At 43.3% G+C, this 25,198-nt stretch overlaps 2 protein-coding genes across 5 annotated transcripts; both read left to right on the top strand.

Annotated features, from left to right (window-relative positions):
• Positions 1-1,031: 1,031 nt before the first annotated feature.
• LOC127495348 (E3 ubiquitin/ISG15 ligase TRIM25-like) lies at positions 1,032-16,269 on the top strand. 3 transcript variants are annotated; one of them, XM_051862148.1, is made up of 6 exons: positions 1,032-1,634; positions 1,818-1,913; positions 2,110-2,343; positions 2,461-2,623; positions 2,791-2,850; positions 15,041-16,269. In XM_051862148.1, the coding sequence occupies exons 1-6, from the start codon at positions 1,044-1,046 to the stop codon at positions 15,541-15,543; spliced, it is 1,647 nt and encodes a 548-aa protein (XP_051718108.1). In that variant the 5' UTR covers positions 1,032-1,043; the 3' UTR covers positions 15,544-16,269. The 3 variants fall into 3 exon arrangements, with proteins under 3 accessions (XP_051718108.1, XP_051718099.1, XP_051718115.1); XM_051862139.1 differs by having other exon boundaries at positions 15,008-16,269; XM_051862155.1 differs by lacking the exon at positions 15,041-16,269 and adding an exon at positions 3,221-3,237 and having other exon boundaries at positions 2,550-2,623.
• Positions 16,270-17,037: 768 nt separating this feature from the next.
• Positions 17,038-25,085, top strand: LOC127495340 (tripartite motif-containing protein 16-like). Of its 2 annotated transcripts, XM_051862127.1 has the most exons (7): positions 17,038-18,384; positions 18,523-18,618; positions 18,812-19,045; positions 19,161-19,320; positions 19,490-19,549; positions 20,272-20,757; positions 25,003-25,085. In XM_051862127.1, the coding sequence occupies exons 1-7, from the start codon at positions 17,722-17,724 to the stop codon at positions 25,068-25,070; spliced, it is 1,767 nt and encodes a 588-aa protein (XP_051718087.1). In that variant the 5' UTR covers positions 17,038-17,721; the 3' UTR covers positions 25,071-25,085. The 2 variants fall into 2 exon arrangements, with proteins under 2 accessions (XP_051718087.1, XP_051718077.1); XM_051862117.1 differs by lacking the exon at positions 25,003-25,085 and having other exon boundaries at positions 17,200-18,384; positions 20,272-22,802.
• Positions 25,086-25,198: the final 113 nt, after the last annotated feature.

Genomic DNA, 25,198 nt, shown 5'->3' with positions numbered 1-25,198 from the left:
ATCTCCAAAAACTACACATGGGCGCTTGCTTTGGTGTTGCCACCCCTCATAGACCTCATGCCACCCCTTTGCCACCCTATAAATAATTTTCTAGATCCGCCCCTGTCTCTAAGCCCGGTTGGTCTGGTCTGTTGGCTCTTTTATAAGAGTTTTAGGCACATTTCAACTGGTCAAGCAAGGAGATAAGCTTGCTAACCAGTTAAACCACATGAATACCAGCTGGGCTTAACTGGAAAACAGTTTGAACCACCTAAGACCAGCAAAGCTTAACCTGCTTTAATATGGTTTTAGCTGGTTATCTCAAAAATAATAAAACTAAAATCCTTCAGCACTACTCCTGTTTCTGTTTATTTTTCTCGCTTTCTACCAAATTCTCATGCTCCACTATAGCAAATTACTTTGCATGTATAGGTATAGCTAATGCATTTTCAGCTTTATGGTTGAGTTTTATTAGTGTTTTCGATATGCTTTGACTTGTGTAATCAGAATGAAGTTTTTTTTAATTATATTGCATGACAGTCTGAGCGGCTTGAACGCTAGAATGTGCTGTATCATGCGTTTGGCACGAAAAGGCACAGATGGAAAATTCCCCAGGGTGTGAGAGCGCCCTCTACTGGAACACGGCAGTTTTACACGCTCGAAAACTGTGTTTCTGTACGACACTGTCATCTAGTGGACGTTCAAGGCAAGCCGTTTTTATATTTTTTGTTACTTGTACGTATTCTTTAACTACTAATATACGTAATCCAAATATCAGTAGTATTTAAATAGTATATCACAATTGTATTCTTTTAATCATGCACAATGTAATCCAACTGCATAAACTTTCAAAAGTTAGAAAGTTATAGAAGTAGCTCTCTGTAGCTTTGCATTCTTACACTGTCTTACCGGGTCTGTCTATTATGATGCTGTTCTACAGTTGACATTTCATAACAGTTTGCACACGTTTCTTAAACAGAAGAACAAGGAAACAGAAGTAGGAAACGCCTCAGTTCGGAGAAAACGAAAGTTAAGCCGTGTTACACGTCTCTCTACACAACAAAATGGCAGACGCCAGTATTTCATGGTCTCAGGATGAATTTAACTGTTCAATCTGTCTGGATCTACTGAAGAATCCAGTGACAATTCCCTGTGGACACAGTTACTGTATGAACTGTATTACAGGCTGCTGGGATCAGGATGATCAGAAGGGAGTCTACAGCTGTCCTCAGTGCAGACAGACCTTCACTCCAAGACCTGTTTTAGGTAAAAACACCATGCTGGTTGAAGTGCTGGAGAAACTCAAGAAGACAAAACTACAAGCTGCTCGTCCTGTTCAATGTTACACTGAATCTGCAGATGTGGAGTGTGACATCTGTACTGGGGACAAAAACAAAGCCATCAAGTCCTGTCTGGTGTGTCTGAACTCTTACTGCCAAAATCATCTGGAACAACATGAGAGTTTCTTCAAAAATAAAAAACACAATCTAATGGACGCCACTGGACGACTGCAGGAGATGATCTGCCCTAAACACGAGAAACTGCTTGAGATTTTCTGTCGTACTGATCAGAACTGTATATGTTATCTGTGTACAATGGATGAACACAAAAACCACGACACTGTATCAGCTGCAGCAGAGAGGACTGAGAAACAGGTATGACTTGATTTACCCATAATAGCTACATAAATGAAGATAATCATTATAAAACAATTCTTACATGGGATTTCATCTTTGCAGCTATTTAGTTTTGTGACAATGTTAAACTTGCACAGAGTTTTACTTGATTTTAGCATGCAGTAATATTTATAAGGTGAGGATTATTTGTCATTCCTGCAGAGAAAATTGGGTGAGATGGAGAGGAAATTCCAGCAGAGAATCCAGGAGAAACTGAAGCAGCTTGTGGAGTTGAGAGAGGCTGTGGAGTCTCACAAGGTGAGTTTAGAGCAGAAGAACAACTGCTGGCTGCTGGAAGAGCTGTTTCAGACTCAGTTAGGACTCTCCTCAATCAGTCAGTGAGGAGCCAGTGCTGGAGCTCTTTCCAGTCACTGAAGCCCACTGTGGGGAACAGGCTGTGTGAGGGACCAGTAAGAGCTGATTCTAATACGTCTCTCTCTGTGTGTCCTAACAGCGCTCTGCACAGGCAGCAGTGGAGGACAGTGAGAGGATCTTTACTGAGCTGATCCGCTCCATTGAGAGAAGCCGCTCTGAGGTGACACAGCTGATCAGAGATCAGGAAAAGACTGCAGTGAGTCAAGCTGAAGGACAACTGGAGCGACTGGAGCAGGAGATTGATGATCTGAGAAGGAGAGATGCTGAGCTGGAGCAGCTTTCACACACAGACCATCACATCCATTTCCTCCAGGTAACAGAGATCTGACAAACAGGACAGTGGTCTTTAGGGAGGGAAGAGATTATGTTTTCTATCAAATGTTTCTGTGTCTTTAGCTGGTGTTTCTATTGAGTTTTTGTGTCTGTGTAGAGTTTCCAGTCTCTCTCTCCTGTCCCTCCTGGATCTACAGACTTATCCAGAATCACTGTCAGTTCTCGTCTCTCTTTTGATGATTTTAGTGAAGCTGTCTCATATCTGAGAGAGAAACTGGAGCATTTCTGCAGAGAGGAAATAGAACAGATATCTGATAGAGGTAAAACATTAATTCATCCTCTTATTAGAGAAATAGTTCATACATATCATGTGATATTGTAATATTTTGTAGATACAAAGCATGTCAATATCTGAATGTGACATAATTTTTATAGTTTCTCTTTATACAGTATGTGAATTATAATAAAGATCTGTTGGTTTCCATAGTAACATGCATTGTGATCATTCCTCCCCCTGAACCCAAGACCAGGGAGGATTTCCTTCAATGTAAGTCTCTATTAACACAAACATACTGAAACTGAACAAGTTTTAACCCACTCTATAATAAAATTGCCGAATAAACTCCATAAAAATGCATAAATATGAACACAAACATCAGTTCATCAAGAAAGTAATTAATAACAAGAATAATTCGTTATTATTACGTATTACAGCCACAAACAGTTTTATGATGTCAATAACAGTACCACTTTGATGTAGTCAGGTGGTGCTTTGTAAAACACCTGCTTTTTGTTACCTTAACTTTAACAGTGTTACTGTCGATAAAAAGATAAAGTAAATCTTTTAAATAAAGATATTATTTCAGTGATTGAGGTTTACTGATTTACATGTTGATTATATGCTCTTTCTCTATCAGATTCTCATCAACTCACTCCGGATTTTAACACACTGAATAAAAAGCTCCATGTGTCTGAAGGGAACAGAGTGATTAAATACGCTCGTAAAGAGCAGCCGTATCTTGATCATCCAGACAGATTTGATTATCTGGATCAGATGTTGTGTAGAGAGAGTGTGTGTGGACGCTGTTACTGGGAGGTTGAGTTGAGTGGTCAAGTGGATATAGCAGTGTCATATAAGAGCATCAGAAGGAAGGGATGGGGAAAGAAGTGTAGATTTGGATTTAATGATCAGTCCTGGAGTTTGTCCTGCTCTGACTGCAATTGTTCATTCTGGCACAATAACAAAGAGACTGAACTCCCTTTAGCAGTCTCCAGCTCCAGAATAGGAGTGTATGTGGATCACAGTGCAGGAACTCTGTCCTTCTACAGCGTCTCTGACAAAATGACCCTCATTCACAGAGTCCACACCACATTCACTCAGCCTCTCTATCCTGGGTTTGAGTTCAGCTCAGAATGCAATAAAGGATCAAAATTTAAACTGTGTAAATTGTAAATACAGAGATTTTACAAATAAAATTAGCTTATTGTAAATTTGACCTCCATGACAAATCAGCACCTGTGAGACATTGAAGTCTTTTATTTTCTAATCAATAAATCAATACTGATCTTCTCTGAACTTCTGAAAGTTGCCTTTGACAGTAACAACATATGTTCACTGTATTATGTCTTCACATACAGGATTAATGAAATTTCTGAGTCACATTCAACAGCCTACTGTGTAAATTTTTATAAAAAGGGTTTTATGAAATCACTTGGACTAAGCTGATCCGAATTATACCCAGCTGTATCCCACTGCAAGTTTTTAGGCTTCACATATGCATATTCTTGTACTGTATGTGTTCTATTTCAGTCAAATGTAAGGGTAGGAAAAATATACAATTATTTTCTTTCATATTTGTTATATCATCAAGTAGTTTGGATTTAATTTGTTGTTATAGTTATACAACCTAGACATTTTCATACGTTTTGCAACAGAACACTTTAAAATATATACCTATATTGTAATCCACAGTTAACAAGCAAACTAGAGCTAGTCTTCTTTTGGTGACTAATATCAATAAGTAAAAAAAAAAAAAAAACATGCATGAAATAGAAATACACCAAGTAGTACAGTAAATAACTACATTATTGATTTCTACAGCAAATAATATTTTACTTGATCAGCTTAAATAGGAGCATTTTGTGTATTTTCACATTGTGAGTGTGTGTTTCTCCTGATGTATTCTGTTTACCACAGGAAACTCTAGGTACTGTAACTCTAGGTACAGTTCACTCAATAAATATCACTGCCAGGGCAATTATCTCAAGTCTCTCATTCTTGTCTTTATTTTTGGAGCGATTTTATTTTCTTTTTTTCATGACTGCATATCTAAGCAATAAAGATGTTAGATCAGTTAATATCTTGCTCACTTCAAATAAATCAAATAAATGTTTCAAAAACTACTGCCACCAAGCTTTAGGGACATACCACTTTACTTGTTAGGGTTTTGTCATGTTTGAGTTTGAGATTTTGCACTGTTTTCTGTTTGTTTCCTTTGTTCCGTGTTTACTCATTAGTTTGTTGATTTAATCACACCTGTCCTGATTTACCCCTGATTAGTTTGTGTATATCTAGCCCTCAGTTTGTGCTTTAGTTTGTCTGTTATTGTCATTTTAAATGTGTTTGAAAAATCCCAGTAGCCTATCATTTTATTTCTGTTTCAGTACCCAGGTGGAAAAAAAGTGCACTAAAATACACTTTATTTTAGTACATTTAGTACACTTCCATAATGTCCTTAAAGAGCTATATTTTCGTGCACTAATTTTGTACTTAATGTACTAAAAATTCTTCTTTAGTACTTTTTAAGATAATCCTAAGAATATCTAAATGTACACAACTGTGCTATTTTGAGACACCATGAATATGAACTAAAATGTGCTTTTAACATGTCTGTTTTAAAAAGAAATTGTATTTAGTTACCACTTGCAGTACACTTAAGGGGCGGTTCACTGTTTTTTTTAGGTCTAGGCTTGATTGTGTTTATGGGGCGCAGTTTAACATGTCTTAATGCTTCGGGGGGGTTTTTTTTCGTTTTCATATATTTTACCTTTATTCTACACCGCTGTTTTCATTGTCATTTGAACGGCCGGGTTGACTTTCTGACCACTCTCTCTGAAATACGCAATGGGCTCAGATAGGTTGTTTGCAATCACTTGGTTCTGGTGACGTGCGAAATTAATGTGGAGGGCAAGCAGTGAAAATTAGAATGGAAGAAATGGGGAAAAGTCTGTACTGTACTGGTTTAGAAAGGTATGAACAGAAAATCACAACATATTTTGGACGTGAACCTTATGTTATGAAGAGGAGCGATTTTTCTACTGAATTGAAAGACTTGACTGCCATCGAGGAGTTAGATATAGAGAATGTGAAGCTGCCGTCACGCCGCATTCAGTTCTGGTCTGGTTTGTTTATATCATGCTGCCTTTCTGCTAGTGAAGTTAAGGCAGTATTTTTGATTTTCTGTCGTGATTGTGAAAAATGTTGTCATTTTAGGTCATGCTGAATCGAGAATTGCGACAAGAGCTCACATCATCATTCAGGGGAAAAACTGGACGGTGTAATACAATTTTCACCTTTTCTATGTGTAAAAACACACTAAGGGAAGCAGGTTGAGGTGGTGACGGAGAGACGGCATATAGAAAATCGTCTCGGTTACGTATGTAACCCTCGTTCCCTGAAGGAGGGAACGGAGACGTACGTCAGTAGTGACCGACGAATTTGGATATCGCTAGAGAGCCCTATCAGCTTCGAGTGAACTACAACAGGCCAATGGAGTTGGCGTGCGATATTTGCATAATGCGCACCGCCCCCGCCAGGTGGTATAAATAGGGGAGCAGATGCAATCGCACTCTGTTTTTCGCTGAGGAGACAATCTAGTCCGCACTACAGCGAGGGTACAGCAACTGTGGCGACGGGACGTACGTCTCCGTTCCCTCCTTCAGGGAACGAGGGTTACATACGTAACCGAGACGTTCCCTTTCAGTCGGTCACGTTCGACGTACGTCAGTAGTGACCGACGAATTGGGATCCCAAATAAAGCGCCACAGTATGAACCCCTTCCAGTGCCCAGCGCAAGCTCTAGCCACCCGGCGCACCAGTGGGACGGGGAAGGGGCGAGCTTACGCCGAGAGAGTCTACTGCTGTTCCGACATACCCACTAAGTAAACTAGACTACACTGGGGAAGCGAACCCGTAGGGGACGCTGCGGAGACCACTACCCACCCGTAGGGGAGGAATTTACGTGGAGAGTACACATATGGACTGGCCGAGGGCAGTACGCATATGGAGTCCCTGGGATGGCTCCACCTGGGTAGGGGGAGACTCATCTGACAGGTGACAGCAGAGCTGGCTCTGCTAGGGAAAGACACGGGCTCGCCGTAGGGAGTTGACCGTGGACAAATACACACATGGGACCACTCACGTGGAGGGGTCACGACATGTGGAACCCAGCCAAACGTCAACGTCGGTGACGGAGGTTTGGCCTGGCATCAGACACTCCGCAATGTCCGAGCCGAAGGGGGAGGCGGAGGAACTCGACAGGGTTCGCCAAGCGGGGAACTCGACTGGAGTAAAAAGGATGCACGTATCCGGCCCAGGGGGCGGGAGTGGCATTGCAAGCCGACACTAGAACGGGCTCTTCGCATCTACCGGCTGGTGAGCGAGTACACAGGAAGATACCGGTTCTACACGAAGGCTATAGAATCTAGCGAACGTGTTAGGTGTCGCCCAGCCCGCAGCTCTACAGATATCTGTCAGCGAGGCGCCGTGCACCAGCGCCCAGGAAGAGGCCACTCCTCTGGTGGAGTGGGCTCTCAACCTGAGCGGGCAAGGCACGCCCTGGGACTCATACGCCAGGGCGATGGCGTCCACTATCCAGTGGGCCATCCTCTGCTTGGAGACAGCCTTTCCCTTCTGCTGGCCTCCGTAACAGACAAAGAGCTGATCTGAGGTCCTGAAGCTTCGCGTTCTGTCCACGTACAGGCGCAGAGCGCGGACGGGACAGAGCAAAGCTAGGGCTGGGTCTGCCTCCTCCGAAGGCAGCGCTTGCAGGTTCACTACCTGATCTCGAAAGGGAGTGGTAGGAACCTTGGGCACATATCCAGGCCGGGGTCTCAGGATAACGTGAGAGTCACCGGGCCCGAATTCCAGGCACGATTCGTCAACCGAAAATGCGTGCAGGTCCCCTACCCTCTTGAGCGAGGCCAATGCAACCAGGAGGACGGTCTTTAGGGACAGTACTTTTAACTCGACTGATTGCAAAGGCTCGAAGGGACGACCCCGGAGAGATGTAAGAACCAGGGTCAGATCCCAAGAGAGTACAGATGGGGGCCGGGGAGGATTCAGTCTCCTCGCCCCCCTCAAGAACCTGACGATCAGATCGTGCTTCTCTAGCGATTTACCATCAACTGCATAGTGATGTGCGGCGATAGCGGCAACATACACCTTGAGGGTGGAGGGAGACAGCCTTCGCTCCAGGCCCTCTTGCAGAAAGGAAAGCACGGTTCTGATCGAACATGATCGGGGGTCCTCTCGCTCTGGTTGAGAGGAACACCATTCGACGAATAGGTTCCACTTCAGCGCATAGAGGTTCCTCGTAGAAGGAGCTCTAGCGGAAGTGATGGTGTCTGCGACCGCTTGCGGGAGATCACTCAGAACCTCCGCGTCCCATCCAGGGACCACACATGGAGTTTCCACAGGTCGGGACGCGGGTGCCAGAGGGTGCCCCGTCTCTGAGTCAGGAGGTCCTTCCTCAGAGGAATGGGCCAGGGAGGTGCTGTCGCGAGGAACGTGAGGTCCGAGAACCAGGTCCGAGTGGGCCAGTATGGAGCCACTAACAAGACCTGCTCCTTGTCCTCCCTGACTTTGCACAGGAGCTGTGCGAGAAGGCTCACTGGGGGAAACGCATATTTGCGTAGGCCCCGGGGCCAGCTGATTGCCAGGGCATCCGTGCCGAGCGTGCCGCCGGTCAGGGAATAGAACAACTGGCAGTGGGCAGTTTCCGGGGAGGCGAACAGATCTACCTGTGCCTCGCCGAAGCGCTGCCAGATCAGCTGGACCACCTGGGGATGGAGCCGCCATTCGCCCGGAAGCGGAGGCTGCCGTGAGAGCTCGTCGGCTGCACGGTTGAGCACGCCTGGGACGTGAATGGCACGAAGCGACCTCAGATGCTCCTGACTCCATAGCAAGAGATGGCGGGCGAGTTGCGACATATGGCGGGAGCGTAGACCACCCTGATGGTTGATGTACGCAACGGCCGCAGTGCTGTCCGAGCGGACCAGTACGTGCTTGTCTGTCAACAGCTCCTGGAAGCGGCCCAGTGCAAGACGTACTGCTAGCAACTCGAGGCAATTGATATGCCAATGCAGCTGGGGCCCCGTCCACAGACCCGAGGCTGCATGCCCGTTGTACGTGGCTCCCCACCCCATGGAGGAGGCATCTGTGTGGACCACAGCATGCCTGGACACTTGTTCGAGGGGAACTCCCGCCCGCAGGAACGAAGGGTCCGACCACTTGGTGAGGGTGCGACGGCAGTTCGGTGTCACGGGGACACGGAACGTACCGCGCTGCCACGCCCATCTCGGGACCCAGCCGCAGAGCCAGTGTTGAAGCGGCCTCATATGAAGCAATCCGAGCTGCGTGACTGCGGCTGTGGATGCCATATGCCCCAGGAGCCTCTGAAAGAGTTTCAGTGGGGCCGCTGTCCTGCGCTTGAGCGTACTCAGGCAGGTCAACACTGACTGGACGCGCTCCTCGGTGAGGCGTGCAGTCCGGGCGACCGAATCCAGTTCCATACCGAGATAAGAGATCCTCTGCCCGGGGGAGAGTTTGCTCTTGTCCCAGTTGACCCGAAGACCCAACCGACTGAGGTGAGCTAACACCATGTCCCTGTGTTCGCACAACTGCTCCCGCGAGCTGGCCAGGATGAGCGAGGTAGTTGAGGATGCGAACGCCCTGTTCCTTGAGCGGAACAATGGCCGCCTCCGCAACCTTCGTGAAGACGCGGGGCGACAGGGCCAGCCCGAAGGGTAGGACTTTGTACTGATATGCCCGACCCTCGAACGCAAACCGTAGGAAGGGTCTGTGACGAGGCAGAATCGAGACATGAAAGTACGCGTCCTTCAGGTCGATCGCTGCGAACCAATCCTGGGGACGGACGCATTCGAAAATGCGCTTCTGCGTAAGCATCTTGAACGGCAGCCTGTGAAGGGACCGGTTCAGGACACGCAGATCCAGGATTGGCCGTAGCCCACCGCCCTTCTTTGGTACAATGAAGTAGGGGCTGTAGAACCCTGACTTCATATCGGCTGAAGGGACCGGCTCGATTGCATCCTTCGCCAGGAGGACAGCAATCTCCGCCCGGAGAACAGGTGCATTGTCCAGGGACACCTGAGTGTAGTGGACACCCCTGAAGACCGGGGGACGCCGGGCGAACTGAATCGCATAGCCGAGTCTGATAGTGCGAATGAGCCAGCGGGACGGGCTGGGGAGCGCTATCCAGGCTTCCAGATACAGAGCCAGCGGGACCAAAGGCACCACAGATGCACCGGGGGTGGGGAAGCGAAGCAGAGTGCTGGAAACCGACTCGGACGGCGCAGCGGCCCGAAGTGGGGTCAGACTCTGCGAGGTGACAGTGTGAATGGGAGACAGCTGGGGGGCGGCCTCGACCACCACACTGGGACCTGCTGGCGAAGTGAGAGTGGACTGCGAGTGGCAAGGCAGAGCCTCGCGCGCTGACAGCCGCAGTCTCTTGTGACCTGGAGGATTGGGAAACTGCTCTTTTTGTGATGAAGTGGGTACCGCTGGACTCCGGAGAGCCAGCGGCGGGACAGACAATTTCACAAATTCCCCCCGGCCCTCCTCCGGGGGTGGGAGAGATGATGGAGTCCTCTCCCGAAGAGCAGGAACCTTCCCCTCCAGGTCGCCCGTCTCAGGGTCGCGTCTTCCTCGACCTCTTGCCACCTGGCTTGGCCTGAGCGGGCTGGGCGCCGCGTCCGCGACCGGCACCCTGCTGTTTGGCTGGTGTAGGCTGCTGCTTTGCCAACTTAGCAGGGGCGGAGGACGACGCGGGCGGGCGCCCTCGGCGACGAGCGGGCTGAGGCTGTGCTGCCGGCGGCGGGGTGGAGGCAGCAGCGGACCGCCGGGGCAGGACGTGTTTGATAGCCTCAGCCTGCTTCTGGGCGGCAGAGAACTGCTGGGCGAAGCTCTCTACCGCGTCGCCAAAAAGGCCGACCTGTGATATGGGGGAGTCCAGGAACCGATATTTGTCAGTATCCCTCATATCAGTAAGGGTCAGCCAGAGGTGGCGTTGCTGGACCACAAGCGTGGCCATCGCCTGACCAACAGAACGTGCCATCACCTTAGTCGCCCGGAGGGCGAGGTCCGTGGCGGCACGCAGCTCCCCAAGCAGCTGCTGGTCAAGACCTCCCTGGGGCATTTCCATCAACGCTTTTGCCTGATGAACTTGCAAAAGGGCCATGGCATGCAAGGCGGAGGCAGCCTGTCCGCAGGCTCTGTAAGCTTTCTCTGTCAAGCCTGACGAGAATTTACAGGCCCGGGATGGGAGACGCGGCTCACCGCGCCAGCCAGAGCCCGTTGGACACAGTTGCATCGCAACAGACCTCTCGACTGGGGGAATCCGCGTATATCCCCTAGCCTCCCCGCCATCCAGGTTGGTGAAGGCGGACGAGGGACCAGGTCTCGTACGAATGCTATAGGGCGTCCGCCAGGACCTGGTCACCTCATCATGCACCTCCGGGAAGAATGGCATCGGGGCGGGGCGCTGGGGACCAGCGCGGGCCGCCCCGAGGTACCAATCATCGAGCCAAGATGGTTCGGGACACGGTGGAGGGTCCTCGGACAACGCTACGGTCCCGGAGGGAGGTAACGCAGCCGAGTCCTCATCTCCCGAGGACTCTTGCTCACCTTCCGATGCCGCGATCGACATGCAGTCATCCGCCGGTGCTCCGAAAGAAACGGCTGGTCGCTCCGTAGAGGGACCAGCACGCTCAGACGGCAACACCACCGGTTGCAGTGAGGTAGAGGGAAGCCCTGACCGTGATCCTCAGATCACCCTGCCTAAACGCCGGTGCACCGTCATCCCGGCCGAAGCCAGAGAAAACGGCGGCACGGGGCATAGGGGAGGGGACCCCCGCTCCCTGAGAACCAAGGAACGAGAGTCTCGATCTCAACACTGCAATAGTCATGTTCCCACAGTGAGAACATGAACTATCCACAAAAGCTGCTTCAGCGTGCTGAACGCCCAGGCACGTGATGCAGCGATTGTGGCCGTCAGCGGGGACCAAAGAACGACCGCATCCAGTAACGCACAGACGAAATGACATCTTGAAAAAGACGCAGGGTTCGTCTGTGAAGCTCTTTCAGGAGGGGAAAATTCAGCTCTCTTGTGCTGAAGCACACAGGGAGTGTCACGATGTGTTCGGGTACACCACTCCCCGAACACAACGGAGGAACCGGCCCAAATCGCAACAGACACAATGCTGGGAATTGGAAATGTGTGCTGTCAAAACAGCAGTGAGAGCATTAAGCTCAGGCTCCCCGGGAAGCTCGCGATCTCGCTGAAGTGCCGTCACACCAACACAAGAAGAAGAAATTTTCCTTTCTTTTTCTTAGCTTGAAGAATTCACTGAAGTCTGAAGCTGGAAACACACTAGATGGCTCCGAAGCGAAAGACAGAGTGCGATTGCATCTGCTCCCCTATTTATACCACCTGGCGGGGGCGGTGCGCATTATGCAAATATCTCACGCCAACTCCATTGGCCTGTTGTAGTTCACTCAAAGCTGATAGGGCTCTCTAGCGATATCCCAATTCGTCGGTCACTACTGACGTACGTCGAACGTGACCGACTGAAAGGGAACTAATAATGTCACTGATTGAACCTACTCCCTATCACTCAATAAAATAATCACATAGCTGAGTGTTTTTGAAAGTGTTGTATTTTGTTTGGTTTAATAATTAACATTACATTTGCGAGTATGACTCTCACTCGGCTTGTGAATGAGTATAACTTGCACACAGCCACTTCAGAACTGTTCACGAGCTTCTATGGGTTTGATTTTGGTTGTCATTTGTTGAAATAAATAGCCCACAAAAAAATAAAAATACAGTATGTCGGTGTCTGTCATAGACTGTAAAAAAGGGTGTCTGTCTGCTGAATGTGACCCTCCGATTCTCCTCCGTGGCCATATGGGAAAGTGAATATTTACAAAGACAACATTAAAACTACGTTTACACCCTACCAACAAAGAAATGCATCGACTTCTGTCAGCTTGTTGAACACATTTTTTTTATTTTGACATTTTCTACCATATGATGGCTGAAGTAGCAGCGCGTGACACTGTTTTCACGGTAACCAGATCAACATCGTGAACGGAATTCTACAAAACTTAAGTGAAAACACCAAATGATCATGCAATGGGATAAAATAGCTTCCCTTTTGAAAGGGAACTCAACTCTGCGTTCGAAAACGCATTGGGGAACGCCTCCGCATGAACCGGTGTCTGAAAACAATATCAACTCACGACAATCCTATTGGCCGGCAACAGCCTATGACGTAATCATAGCGCGACCCGGAAGTATATAAGGAGTGCCTAGAGAACCAGTCAGTATCTTTTTCGTCTTCAGGGACTGTTTGTTTGAAATGATATTAAACCGATATTAAGGTAAAACAATTTATGTCTAACAAACGTTTTAGGAAGTGTGTGCATCCATGTCCCATAATGTTGACATCTGATCACATACAGGTGCTGGTCATATAATTAGAATATCATCAAAAAGTTGATTTATTTCACTAATTCCATTCGAAAAGTGAAACTTGTATATTATATTCATTCATTACACACAGACTGATATATTTCAAATGTTTATTTCTTTTCATTTTGATGATTATAACTGACAACTAAGGAAAATCCCAAATTCAGTATCTCAGAAAATTAGAATATTGTGAAAAGGCTCAATATTGAAGACACCTGGTGCCACACTCTAATCAGCTAATTAACTCAAAACACCTGCAAAGGCCTTTAAATGGTCTCTCAGTCTAGTTCTGTAGGCTACACAATCATGGGGAAGACTGCTGACTTGACAGTTGTCCAAAAGACGACCATTGACACCTTGCACAAGGAGGGCAAGACACAAAAGGTCATTGCAAAAGAGGCTGGCTGTTCACAGAGCTCTGTGTCCAAGCACATTAATAGAGAGGCGAAGGGAAGGAAAAGATGTGGTAGAAAAAAGTGTACAAGCAATAGGGATAACCGCACCCTGGAGAGGATTGTGAAACAAAACCCATTCAAAAATGTGGGGGAGATTCACAAAGAGTGGACTGCAGCTGGAGTCAGTGCTTCAAGAACCACTACGCACAGATGTATGCAAGACATGGGTTTCAGCTGTCGCATTCCTTGTGTCAAGCCACTCTTGAACAACAGACAGCGTCAGAAGCGTCTCGCCTGGGCTAAAGACAAAAAGGACTGGACTGTTGCTGAGTGGTCCAAAGTTATGTTCTCTGATGAAAGTAAATTTTGCATTTCCTTTGGAAATCAGGGTCCCAGAGTCTGGAGGAAGAGAGGAGAGGCACACAATCCACGTTGTTTGAGGTCCAGTGTAAAGTTTCCACAGTCAGTGATGGTTTGGGGTGCCATGTCATCTGCTGGTGTTGGTCCACTGTGTTTTCTGAGGTCCAAGGTCAACGCAGCCGTATACCAGGAAGTTTTAGAGCACTTCATGCTTCCTGCTGCTGACCAACTTTATGGAGATGCAGATTTCATTTTCCAACAGGACTTGGCACCTGCACACAGTGCCAAAGCTTCCAGTACCTGGTTTAAGGACCATGGTATCCCTGTTCTTAATTGGCCAGCAAACTCGCCTGACCTTAACCCCATAGAAAATCTATGGGGTATTGTGAAGAGGAAGATGCGATATGCCAGACCCAACAATGCAGAAGAGCTGAAGGCCACTATCAGAGCAACCTGGGCTCTTATAACACCCGAGCAGTGCCACAGACTGATCGACTCCATGCCACGCCGCATTGCTGCAGTAATTCAGGCAAAAGGAGCCCCAACTAAGTATTGAGTGCTGTACATGCTCATACTTTTCATGTTCATACTTTTCAGTTGGCCAAGATTTCTAAAAATCCTTTCTTTTTATTGGTCTTAAGTAATATTCTAATTTTCTGAGATACTGAATTTGGGATTTTCTTTAGTTGTCAGTTATAATCATCAAAATTAAAAGAAATAAAACATTTAAAATATATCAGTCTGTGTGTAATGAATGAATATAATATACAAGTTTCACTTTTTGAATGGAATTAGTGAAATAAATCAACTTTTTGATGATATTCTAATTATATGACCAGCACCTGTACATAAATATGAACACAAACATCAGTTTCATCAATATCAACATGATCAATAAAGATTTTCATTTCACACAAGACTTAATTCAAATCAGTTATATTCCTTTATTATTAGTTTATTTTTCATTAACAGAACTATAGTCAACAATTTAAAGTACTTAATAACAATAATAATTGTTACGTAAGTTTTGTGATGTCAATAACAGTGACACATGTAGTGAGGTGCTTTGTAAAATACTTTCTTTAGGTTACTGCCCATAAAAAGTAAAAATTAAGTAAAAAAAAAAAAATGATTGAAATGTACTGATTTAAATGATTATATGCTCTATCTCTTTCAGATTCTCATCAATTCACTTTGGATTTAAACACAGTGAATAAAAATCTCCATCTGTCTGAAGGGAACAGAGTGATTGAATACACTGACACAGTCCAGCTGTATCCTGATCATCCAGACAGATTTGATGGTCGTCGTCAGGTGTTGAGTAGAGAGAGTGTGTGTGGACGCGGTTACTGGGAGGTTGAGTGGAGTGGTAAAGTGGGTATATTAGTGTCATATAGGAGCATCAGCAGGAAGGGACAGGGGAATGAATCGGAGTTTGGACGTAATGATCAGTCCTGGTGTTTGTTCTGCTCTGATTCCAGTTGTTCATACTGGCACAATAACAAAAGGACTTCACTCCCTGTAGTCTCCAGCTCCTGTAGAATAGGAGTGTATGTGGATCACAGTGCAGGAACTCTGTCCTTCTACAGCGTCTCTGACACAATGACCCTCATTCACAGAGTCCACACCACATTCACTCAGCCTCTCTATCCTGGGTTTGAGTTGAGTTCAGTGAGTAAAAGTGGATCAAAAGTTAAACTGTATAAATTATAAATAATTACGATACAGAGATTCTACAAATATAAAATGTTTATTAGAAATTTGATAAATCAGCAACTGTCTTTTATTTTCTAATCAATAAATAAACACTGAACTTCTCAATAAAATAAAAATCTTCTCATATGATCTAATAATGACTGTTGAGTAAGAAAAAAGTCTTCTCATACAGATGAAATTTCACATTGAACAACCCACTGTGCACACTGTTATATGGTGTTTTAAAAATGGGTTTTATAAAATCACTTGGACTAAACTGAATTTTACCAGCTGAATCCCAATGTAAGTTTCACACTTATGTAATTTTGTACAATTTGTGTTCTGTTTCAGTAAAATGTAGCCCTTCATTTATTTTCAGGAGGGCAGGAAAAATATTAAATTATTCTCTTTCAGATTTGTTATATGATAACTGTAATCCACAGTTAACAAGCAAACTAGAGATCATTAGCCTACTTTGTTGACCAATATGAATAAGTTTTAAAAAAATGCATGAAATAGTATTACTATACCAAGTAGTACAGTATCAATACATCTATATTGTTGATTTCTACAGCAAAGAATATTTTACTTGATCAGCTTTCATATGAGTCATAAATCTGCCTGCATTTTGTGTATTTTCACATTGTGAGTGTGTGTTTCTCCTGATGTATTCTGTTTACCACAGGAAACACTCTGTAACTCTAGGTACAGTTCACTCAATAAATATCACTGCCAGGGCAATTATCTCAAGTCTCTCATTCTTGTCTATATTTTTGGAGCGATTGCCATAGGAAAAAAAAATCAAAAGTGAGATCTCTTTAACATCTCAAATATTTCTCCTAGACAAAAATAATGTTACTTTAACATCAAATGGAGACTTTTGCTTGAGTCTCCTGCTTCTCACACTTGTCTCCTGAGACAAAAACTCTAACACTCTCACAATGGTCTTCTCTCATGTTTGTCTCCTCTAAAGTTTAGAAGAGATCTCTTCAACTTCATATACTGTGCTCAGATTATTCTCCTTAGCTGGAGACTCTGCTGCTCTCATATTTGTTTCTAAAATTTCGTAAGAGATCTCAATAACAATCATTTATAAGAGAATAATCAGCGCTTAGTATCCTGAGTTTAGAGAAACCTCTGTCAGAACCATAGTCTTGTGGGCAGCACATCAACATTGAGGCACCTCAGGCAGCATGAGTTCAAATCCCAGCTAAAGGTACTTCCCTGCTACTGTTCCCTACCTGCCTGTCTCTCATCCTACGGTCCAGTCCATTAAAGGTGAAGAAACAAAGTCATCCAAAAAAAAAAAGGGAAAAAAAGTAAGAAATCTCTAAAAATATTTTTATAATGGAGTCTTGAAAAAGATTACACCAAGACAATAAAGAAATCTCCCATGTTTCTCATTTCTCATTTTGGACTCCTTTCTCTCAGGACTTTCTCATTTGTGTCTACTTTTATTTCTCTTAAGGAAGTTTAGGAGAAACATCTGAGACACTGCTGATACTACAATGAGAGGCATCTTTCTTTAGCTCTCTCCAGGCTGATGTGCTGCTTGGCTGGCTAGCTGTTCAATGGTTTCCTCATCTTGTGTAATCTAGGTGACAATATGTGTCTTCTTTATTGTTTGAGTCACTTTTCAAAAGTTGCTAAAAGTTGCCAAATAAATTTTAAAATTTTTTTGTTGCTATGTGCTTTTTAAAAAAAAAAAAAAAAAAAAAAAGTTGCTAGGGTAGTCTGAAAAGTTGCTAAATCTAGCAACAAAATTGCTAACTTGGCAACATGCGTTTGGCAAGAACGGGCAGACGTGGAAAATTCCACAGAAGGAACACGGCAGTTTTACACGCTCGAAAACTGTTTCTGTACGACACTGTCATCTAGTGGACGTTCAAGGTAAGCCGTTTTTACATGTAACGTTACTCCTCCTCTATTTTACTAGTGTCTGTTACTAGTACATATCCTTTAACTACTAGTATACGCAATCTAAATATCAGTATTTACATAGTATATCACAACTGTATTCTTTTAATCATGAAGAGTAAACCCATTGCATAAACTTCCAAGAGTTAAAAAGCTCTCTGTAGCTTTGCATTCTTACACTGTCTTACCAGGTCAGTTTATTACGATGCTGTTCTACAGCTGACACTTTATTATCTTAGGGACCCAACTGTTTGCACTGGTTTGGGAAAAAACACGCGCATGCACCGGAAGCAGGAAACGAATCAGTTCGGAGAAAACGAAAGTTATGCAGTTGTCTCTCTACACATCAAAATGGCAGACGACAGCATTTTATGGTCTCAGGAACAATTTAACTGTTCAATATGCCTGGATCTACTGAAGGATCCAGTGACCATTCACTGTGGACACAGTTACTGTATGAGCTGTATTACAGGCTGCTGGGATCAGGATGATCAGAAGGGAGTCTACAGCTGTCCTCAGTGCAGACAGACCTTCACTCCAAGACCTGTTTTAGGTAAAAACACCATGCTGACTGAAGTGGTGGAGAAACTCAAGAAGACAAAACTACAAGCTGCTCGTCCTGCTCAATGTAACACTGGATCTGGAGATGTGGAGTGTGACATCTGTACTGGGGACAAAAACAAAGCCATCAAGTCCTGTCTGGTGTGTCTGAACTCTTACTGTCAAAATCATCTTGAACAACATGAGAGTTTCTTCAGAAATAAAAAACACAATCTAATGGACGCCACTGGACGACTGCAGGAGATGATCTGCCCTCAACATGAGAAACTGATGGAGATTTACTGTCGTACTGATCAGAACTGTATATGTTATCTGTGTATGGTGGATGAACACAAAAATCACGACACTGTATCAGCTGCAGCAGCGAGGACTGAGAAACAGGTATGACTTGATTTACATAACACATAATAGCTACATAAATGAAGATCATCATAAAACAATTCTTGCAATTAAACTCACAGAGTTTTACTTGTTTTTAGCATGCATTAATAAGGTGAGGATTATTTGTCATTCCTGCAGAGAAAATTGGGTGAGATGCAGAGAACAAGCCAGCAGAGAATCCAGGAGAGACAGAAGGAGCTTGAGGATCTGAGAGAGGCTGTGGAGTCTCACAAGGTGAGTTTTGAGCAGAAGAACAACTGCTGGCTGCTGGAAGAGCTGTTTCAGACTCGGTTAGGACTCAATCAGTCAGTGAGGAGCCAGTGCTGGAGCTCTTTCCAGTCTCACTGAAGCCCACTGTGGGGAACAGGCTGTGTGAGGAACCAGTAAGAGCTGATTCTAATGCATCTCTCTCTGTGTGTCCTAACAGCGCTCTGCACAGGCAGCAGTGGAGGACAGTGAGAGGATCTTTACTGAGCTGATCCGCTCCATTGAGAGAAGCCGCTCTGAGATGACACAGCTGATCAGAGCTAAGGAAAAGACTGCAGTGTGTCGAGCTGAAGGAATACTGGAGCAACTGGAGCAGGAGATTGATGATCTGAAGAGGAGAGATGCTGAGCTGGAGCAGCTTTCACACACAGACCATCACATCCATTTCCTCCAGGTAACAGAGATCTGACAAACAGGACAGTGGTCTTTAGGAAGGGAACATATTGTGTTTTCCATCAAATGTTTCTGTGTCTTTAGCTGGTGTTTTATTGTGTTTTGTGTCTGTGTAGAGTTTCCAGTCTCTCTCTGTCCCTCCTGGATCTACAGACTCATCCAGAATCACTGTCAGTTCTCGTCTCTCTTTTGATGATGTTGGTAAATCTGTGTCTCAACTAGGAGAGAAACTCGAGCATTTCTGCAGAGAGGAGATAGAAAAGATATCTGGTAGAGGTAAAACACTAATTTATCCTTTTTATGAGAGAAATAAGTCATACATCATGTAATATTGTAATATTTTGTTGATACAAAGCATAATCACAATATCTAAATGTCACATGGTTTTGATAGTTTCACCTTATACAGTATGTGAATTATAATAAAGATCTGTTGGTTTCCATAGTAACATACATTGAGATCATTCCTACCCCTGAACCCAAGACCAGGGAGGAGTTCCTTCGATGTAAGTCTCTATTAACAAACATAAATACTGAAACTGAACAAGTTTTAACCCACTCTATAAAAAAATTGCAGAATAAACTCCATAAAATACATAAATATGAACACAAACATCAGTTTATCAATAAAAATTCTCATTTCACATGAGACTTTATTCAAATCAGTTATATACATTTATTATCAAATCAGTTTATTTTTCATGGACACAGAAATACAGTCAACAAATGAAATTAAAGTACTAATAATAAGCCAGACTCTTTCCATTCTCCACGCGTCTCGCCAAAGTGTGTGCTACAGCTGCTCACATCCATGACCTCCTCTATCTCCTGCAAAAAAACTGAACTGTCAGTATTTCCTTCCATTATTGCATTAATGGCTTGAACTGCTATACTCACCTGCTTGTGACCAATACCTTCTTCTGCGTATAAACTCTCTCATTAATTCCAACATTGTTGTGACTCTGTGTTCCGTAACACCATTATTATTCTTATTCATTTATATAGTGCTTTATACTCACATTTACAAACACACAGTTTTATGATGTCAATAATGACAGACAATGACACTCACATGCAGTCAGGTGTAAAGCACCTGCTCTCTGTTACTTTCAATTTAACACTGTTACTGTCCATAAAAAAACTAAAGTAAATCCTTTAAGTAAAAGTATTATTTAAGTTATTGAAATTTACTGATTTACATGTTGATTATATGCTCTGTCTCAATCAGATTCTCATCAACTCACTCCGGATTTAAACACAGTGAATAACAACCTCCATCTGTCTGAGGGGAACAGAGTGATTGAATACACTGACACAGTCCAGCCGTATCCTGATCATCCAGACAGATTTGATTACTGGGATCAGTTGTTGTGTAGAGAGAGTGTGTGTGGACGCTGTTACTGGGAGGTTGAGTGGAGTGGTGTGGTGGATATATCAGTGTCATATAAGAGCATCAGCAGGAAGGGACAGGGAGATGAGTGTAGATTTGGATGTAATTATCGGTCCTGGTGTTTGTCCTGCTCTGAATCTTGTTTCTTATTCTGGCATAAGAAAAAAAAGACTTCACTCCCTGCAGTCTCCAGCTCCTGTAGAATAGGAGTGTATGTGGATCACAGTGCAGGAACTCTGTCCTTCTACAGCGTCTCTGACACAATGACCCTCATTCACAGAGTCCACACCACATTCACTCAGCCTCTCTATCCTGGGTTTGAGGTCAATATAGAATGCAAGAGGATCAAAATTTAAACTGTGAATTATAGAAATTTGAGCTCCATGATAAATCAGCAACTTTGAGACATTTAAGTCTTAACTTTTAACGTCTTTTATTTTCTTATCAATAAATCAATACTGAACTTCTCACTAAAATAAGGCAGATTTCTGAATAAAAATCTTCTCATACGATCTAATGATGACAGTTGAATATGACAAAGTAATTAATGAATATGAAAGTTACCATTGGCAGTATTAACAGAAATAATATACACTATATAGCCAAAAGTTTTGGGACGCCTACCTTTTCGTGCACATAAACTTTATTGACATCCCATTCTTAATCCGTAGGGTTTTAATATGGAATTGGCCCACCCTTTGCAGCTATAACAGCTTCAACTCTTCTGGAAGGCAGTCTCCGCTCTAATTTATCCCAAAGGTGTTCTATCAGGTTGAGGTCAGGACTCTGTGCAGGCCAGTCAAGTTCCTCCACATCAAACTCGCTCATCCATGTCTTTATGGACATTGCTTTGTGCACTGGTGCGCAGTCATGTTGGAACAGGAAGGGGCCATCCCCAAACTGTTCCCACAAAGTTGGGAGCATGAAATTGTCCAAAATGTCTTGGTATGCTGAAGCATTAAGAGTTCCTTTCACTGGAACTATGGGGTCAAGCCCAACCCCTGAAAAACAACCCCACACCATAATCCCCCCTCCACCAAACATTACACTTGGCACAATGCAGTCAGGCAAGTACTGATCTCCTGGCAAACACCAAACCCAGACTCGTCCATTGGATTGTCAGACAGAAAAGCGTGATTCGTCACTCCAGAGAACACGTCTCCACTGCTCTAGAGTCCAGTGGCGGTGTGCTTTACACCACTGCATCCGACGCTTTGCATTGCATTTGGTGATGTAAGGACAGAAAGTTGGCGACTTCCGCGCACTGTGCACCTCAGCATGCGCTGACCCCGCTCTGTGAATTTACGTGGCCTACCACTTCGTGGCTGAGTTACTGTTGTTCCCAATTGCTTCCACTTTGTAATGATACCACTAACAGTTGACCGTGGAATATTTAGTAGTGCGGAAATTTCACGAATGGACTTATTGCACAGGTGGCAACCTATCACGGTACCACGCTTGAATTCACTGAGCTCCTGAGAGCGACCCATTCTTTCACAAATGTTTGTAGAAGCAGTCAGCATGCCTAGGTGCTTGATTTTATACACCTTTGGCCATGGAAGTGATTGGAACACTTGAATTCAATGATTTGGAGGGGTGTCCCAATACTTTTGGCAATATAGTGTATTTCACTGTATTATGTCTTCACATACAGAATTAATGACATTTCTGAGTCACATTCAACAGCCTACTGTGTACATCACTTGGACTAAGCTGAACTGAATTATACACAGCTGTATCCCACTGCAAGTTTTGAGGTTTCACACATACATATTCTTGTACTGTATGTGTTCTGTTCAGTAAAATGTAAAGTAATAGAAGTATTTAATTATTTTCTTTCATATTTGTTATAATATAACATAATAATATTATTATCAAGTGGTTTGGTTTTAATCGATTGTTATAGTTATATGACCTAGACATTTTCCTAAGTTTTGCAACAGAAAGTTTTGAAAGACACCTATATTGTAATCCACAGTTAACAAAGCAATCTAGAGCTATATAGTCTCCTTTAGTGACCAATATCAGTAAGTTAAAAAAACATGCATGAGGAATACTACACTAAGTAGTACAGTAAATAACTACATTTTTGATTTCTACAGCAAATAATATTTTACTTGATCAGCTTTTGTATGAGTCATATATCTGCCTGCATTTTGTGTATTTTCACATTGTGAGTGTGTGTTTCTCCTGATGTATTTTGTTTTTCTACAGGAAACACTCTGTAAATATCACTGCCAAGGCAATTCTATCAAGTCTCTTATTCTTGTCTTTATTTTTGGAGCGATTTTATTTTCTTCTTTTCATGATTGCATATCTACCAAGTTCTTTTGGATTGTCATAAGCAATAAAGCTGTTAGATCAGTTAATATCTTGCTTACTTCAAATAAATCAAATGTTTCAAAAGCTACTGCCACCAAGCTTTAGGGACATACTGTACCACTTTACTTAATGTTAGGGTTTTTCATGTTTGATATGTTTGAGTTTGAGATTTTGCACTGTTATCTGGTTATGTTTCCTTTGTTCCTTGTTCTTACTCATTAGTTCGTTAATTTGGTCACACCTGTCCTGTTTTATCCCTGATTAATTTGTGTATATCTAGCCCTCAGTTTGGGCTTTAGTTTGTTATTGTCATTGTAAATGTGTTTGTTCTGTTCTGGTTTTTTGAGATTGTCTAGATGCCTGAGTATTTTTGTTCTTTTGATTTAGTTATTAAAGCTGCAGTCCGTAACTTTTTTTGCTTAAAAATTGCCTAAAATCTTTTTTTGAGCAAGTACAGAACCAGCCAGTGTTCAAAACTTTCTCCTTACCTTAGCCTGATTCACAACGGTAAGCTTGTAATAATGTTTTATAATAAGAGCGGTACTGATAGGTTTCCGCTGGAAATTTGAGCATGCCGCCGTTCGTCTTTGTATCATTATGTCATGTCTGTTTACATAAAGAACATGTCCCAGCTAGTAGGCTATATCATTTGAGGATGCTGCTGGTAGAAGATCATTTATAGTTTTTTCTCACAGCAGCTGCAATAATTAAATTAGTCATTTTTTATGGCGGATTGTAATCCAGAAATGTCCAAATGACAGTCATCAGTGACAACTGGAGATTTACCCATAGTCAAAAGCAAAAGACTTCGGACTGCGAAGTGGCTACAGAGATTGAAATCTACAGGTAACGCTAATACACACTAAATACACACAGTCACGCAATGCTGATGTTGTTAACATTAACAATTTGAGAACAAAGTATAACAATAATAATAATTTGCATGGTTTGGCATGATCTGAGCTAAGTGATTGTTAGATTTAATCACCATTGTCAGCACGGTTTATTGTAATGCTTTTTTTCCTCCGTTGGTCAGAACAAAAGTGGCAGACATGTTACTTGCTTGTTCAGATGACATTTTCCGATGAAAATTCTTATTTTGGTCATACTTCCAAGATGTAGAATCTGTGATCCTGAAGTACAGTATCCAAACTGATGTGGTGACTGACAGCAAACATTAGATTCATCTGCGCTGAGGAGCCGTGCCGATACACAACCCACGTAAAGATGATAATTCCACAAATAACTGCAATTGCAGGTTTCAAACAGATGGCGATAAAGAGGCAAATCTTACGGACTGCAGGTTTAAAAACTGTTGCGCATAGATCCTGCTCCTTTTTCATCCTTTGCTTCAACATCATGACATTACCATTGTCCTCAAAAATCCCGGTAGACTATCATTTTATTTCTGTTTCAGTAGTCTTCGAAAAAATTTAGGGGGAAAAAATTAATACGTGAATCATACGGTGCACTTTTTGGGGCCATTCACACAGAATGTGTTTTTCCATTTATTTATTTATTTTTTATGTAAACGCTCCCATTGCGCTAGTGTCTTTTGCAGCGTTTTGCTCTTGACATGGCATTCTGAAAACGCGGTGCTCAAGTTAAAATATGTGAATTTTAGGTTTTTAGGTTTTCTGATTCACATGTGGATTATGCTCTGTCTCCATGAGATTCACGCTCAATGACTCAGGTGTTGTGTAGAGCGAGTGTGTGGACACTGTTACTGAGAGGTTGAGTGGAGTGGTGAGGTGGATATAAGTGTCATATCAGAGAATCAGCAGGAAAGCAAGGGAGATGAGTGTGATTTTGGTTGTAATGATTAGTCCTGGAGTTTGTCCTGCGTTGGCTCAAGCTGCTCATCCTGTTACAATTGAAGACTTCACATGCAAAAGCCTCTAAGTGCCATCTGAAATTTTCTTCTAAAATGAGCATTTTTATTAAGCTTGTATGTTTAGGTTCAGTAATTTCACTTTAATGACAATTAATAGGTCCTTTTTTATTGCCATTAAAGTGAAATAACTGAACATAAACATACAGGCTTGATAGAAATGCTCATTTTAGAAGAAAATTTCAGATGGCACTTAGAGGCTTTTGCATCTGAAGTCTTCAATTACAAACAGACTTCACTCCCTGTAGTCTCCAGCTCCTGTATGTGGATCACAGTGCAGGAACTCTGCCCTTCTACAGCTTCTCTGACACAACGACATTCATTCACAGTGTCCACTTACTCAGCATCTCTGTCATTAAATTCACTATCTGTACTATTTTCTAAATCAGAATCAAAGGTTAAACTGTGTGATCTAAAAATATAGATGATTCAGTGATTTGTATATAATGGCATTTTACAAGTTTGAGCTCCATGATAATGTGATAATGTGTGTATTTAGATTTCTGAATTTAAAAAAAAAAAAGATTTTAGAGTATAAGAACTAAATGTATG

Source organism: Ctenopharyngodon idella, chromosome 2 (genome assembly GCF_019924925.1).
Source record: "Ctenopharyngodon idella isolate HZGC_01 chromosome 2, HZGC01, whole genome shotgun sequence".
Taxonomy (NCBI): domain Eukaryota; kingdom Metazoa; phylum Chordata; class Actinopteri; order Cypriniformes; family Xenocyprididae; genus Ctenopharyngodon; species Ctenopharyngodon idella.
Note: the sequence above shows the minus strand (reverse complement) of the source record. Positions and strands in the feature narration are given on the sequence as shown.

Excerpts from the sequence above, each read along its gene's own strand:
- LOC127495348 (XM_051862139.1), top strand. The coding sequence starts at position 1,044 with ATGGCAGACGCCAGTATTTCATGGTCTCAGGATGAATTTAACTGTTCA. Across the intron at positions 1,914-2,109 it reads AGGCTGTGGAGTCTCACAAG|CGCTCTGCACAGGCAGCAGT; the intron begins GTGAGTTTAGAG and ends GTGTCCTAACAG. Across the intron at positions 2,624-2,790 it reads AGAACAGATATCTGATAGAG|TAACATGCATTGTGATCATT; the intron begins GTAAAACATTAA and ends TGGTTTCCATAG.
- LOC127495340 (XM_051862127.1), top strand. The coding sequence starts at position 17,722 with ATGCACCGGAAGCAGGAAACGAATCAGTTCGGAGAAAACGAAAGTTAT. Across the intron at positions 18,619-18,811 it reads AGGCTGTGGAGTCTCACAAG|CGCTCTGCACAGGCAGCAGT; the intron begins GTGAGTTTTGAG and ends GTGTCCTAACAG. Across the intron at positions 20,758-25,002 it reads TCTCTATCCTGGGTTTGAGG|TAAATTCACTATCTGTACTA; the intron begins TCAATATAGAAT and ends CATCTCTGTCAT.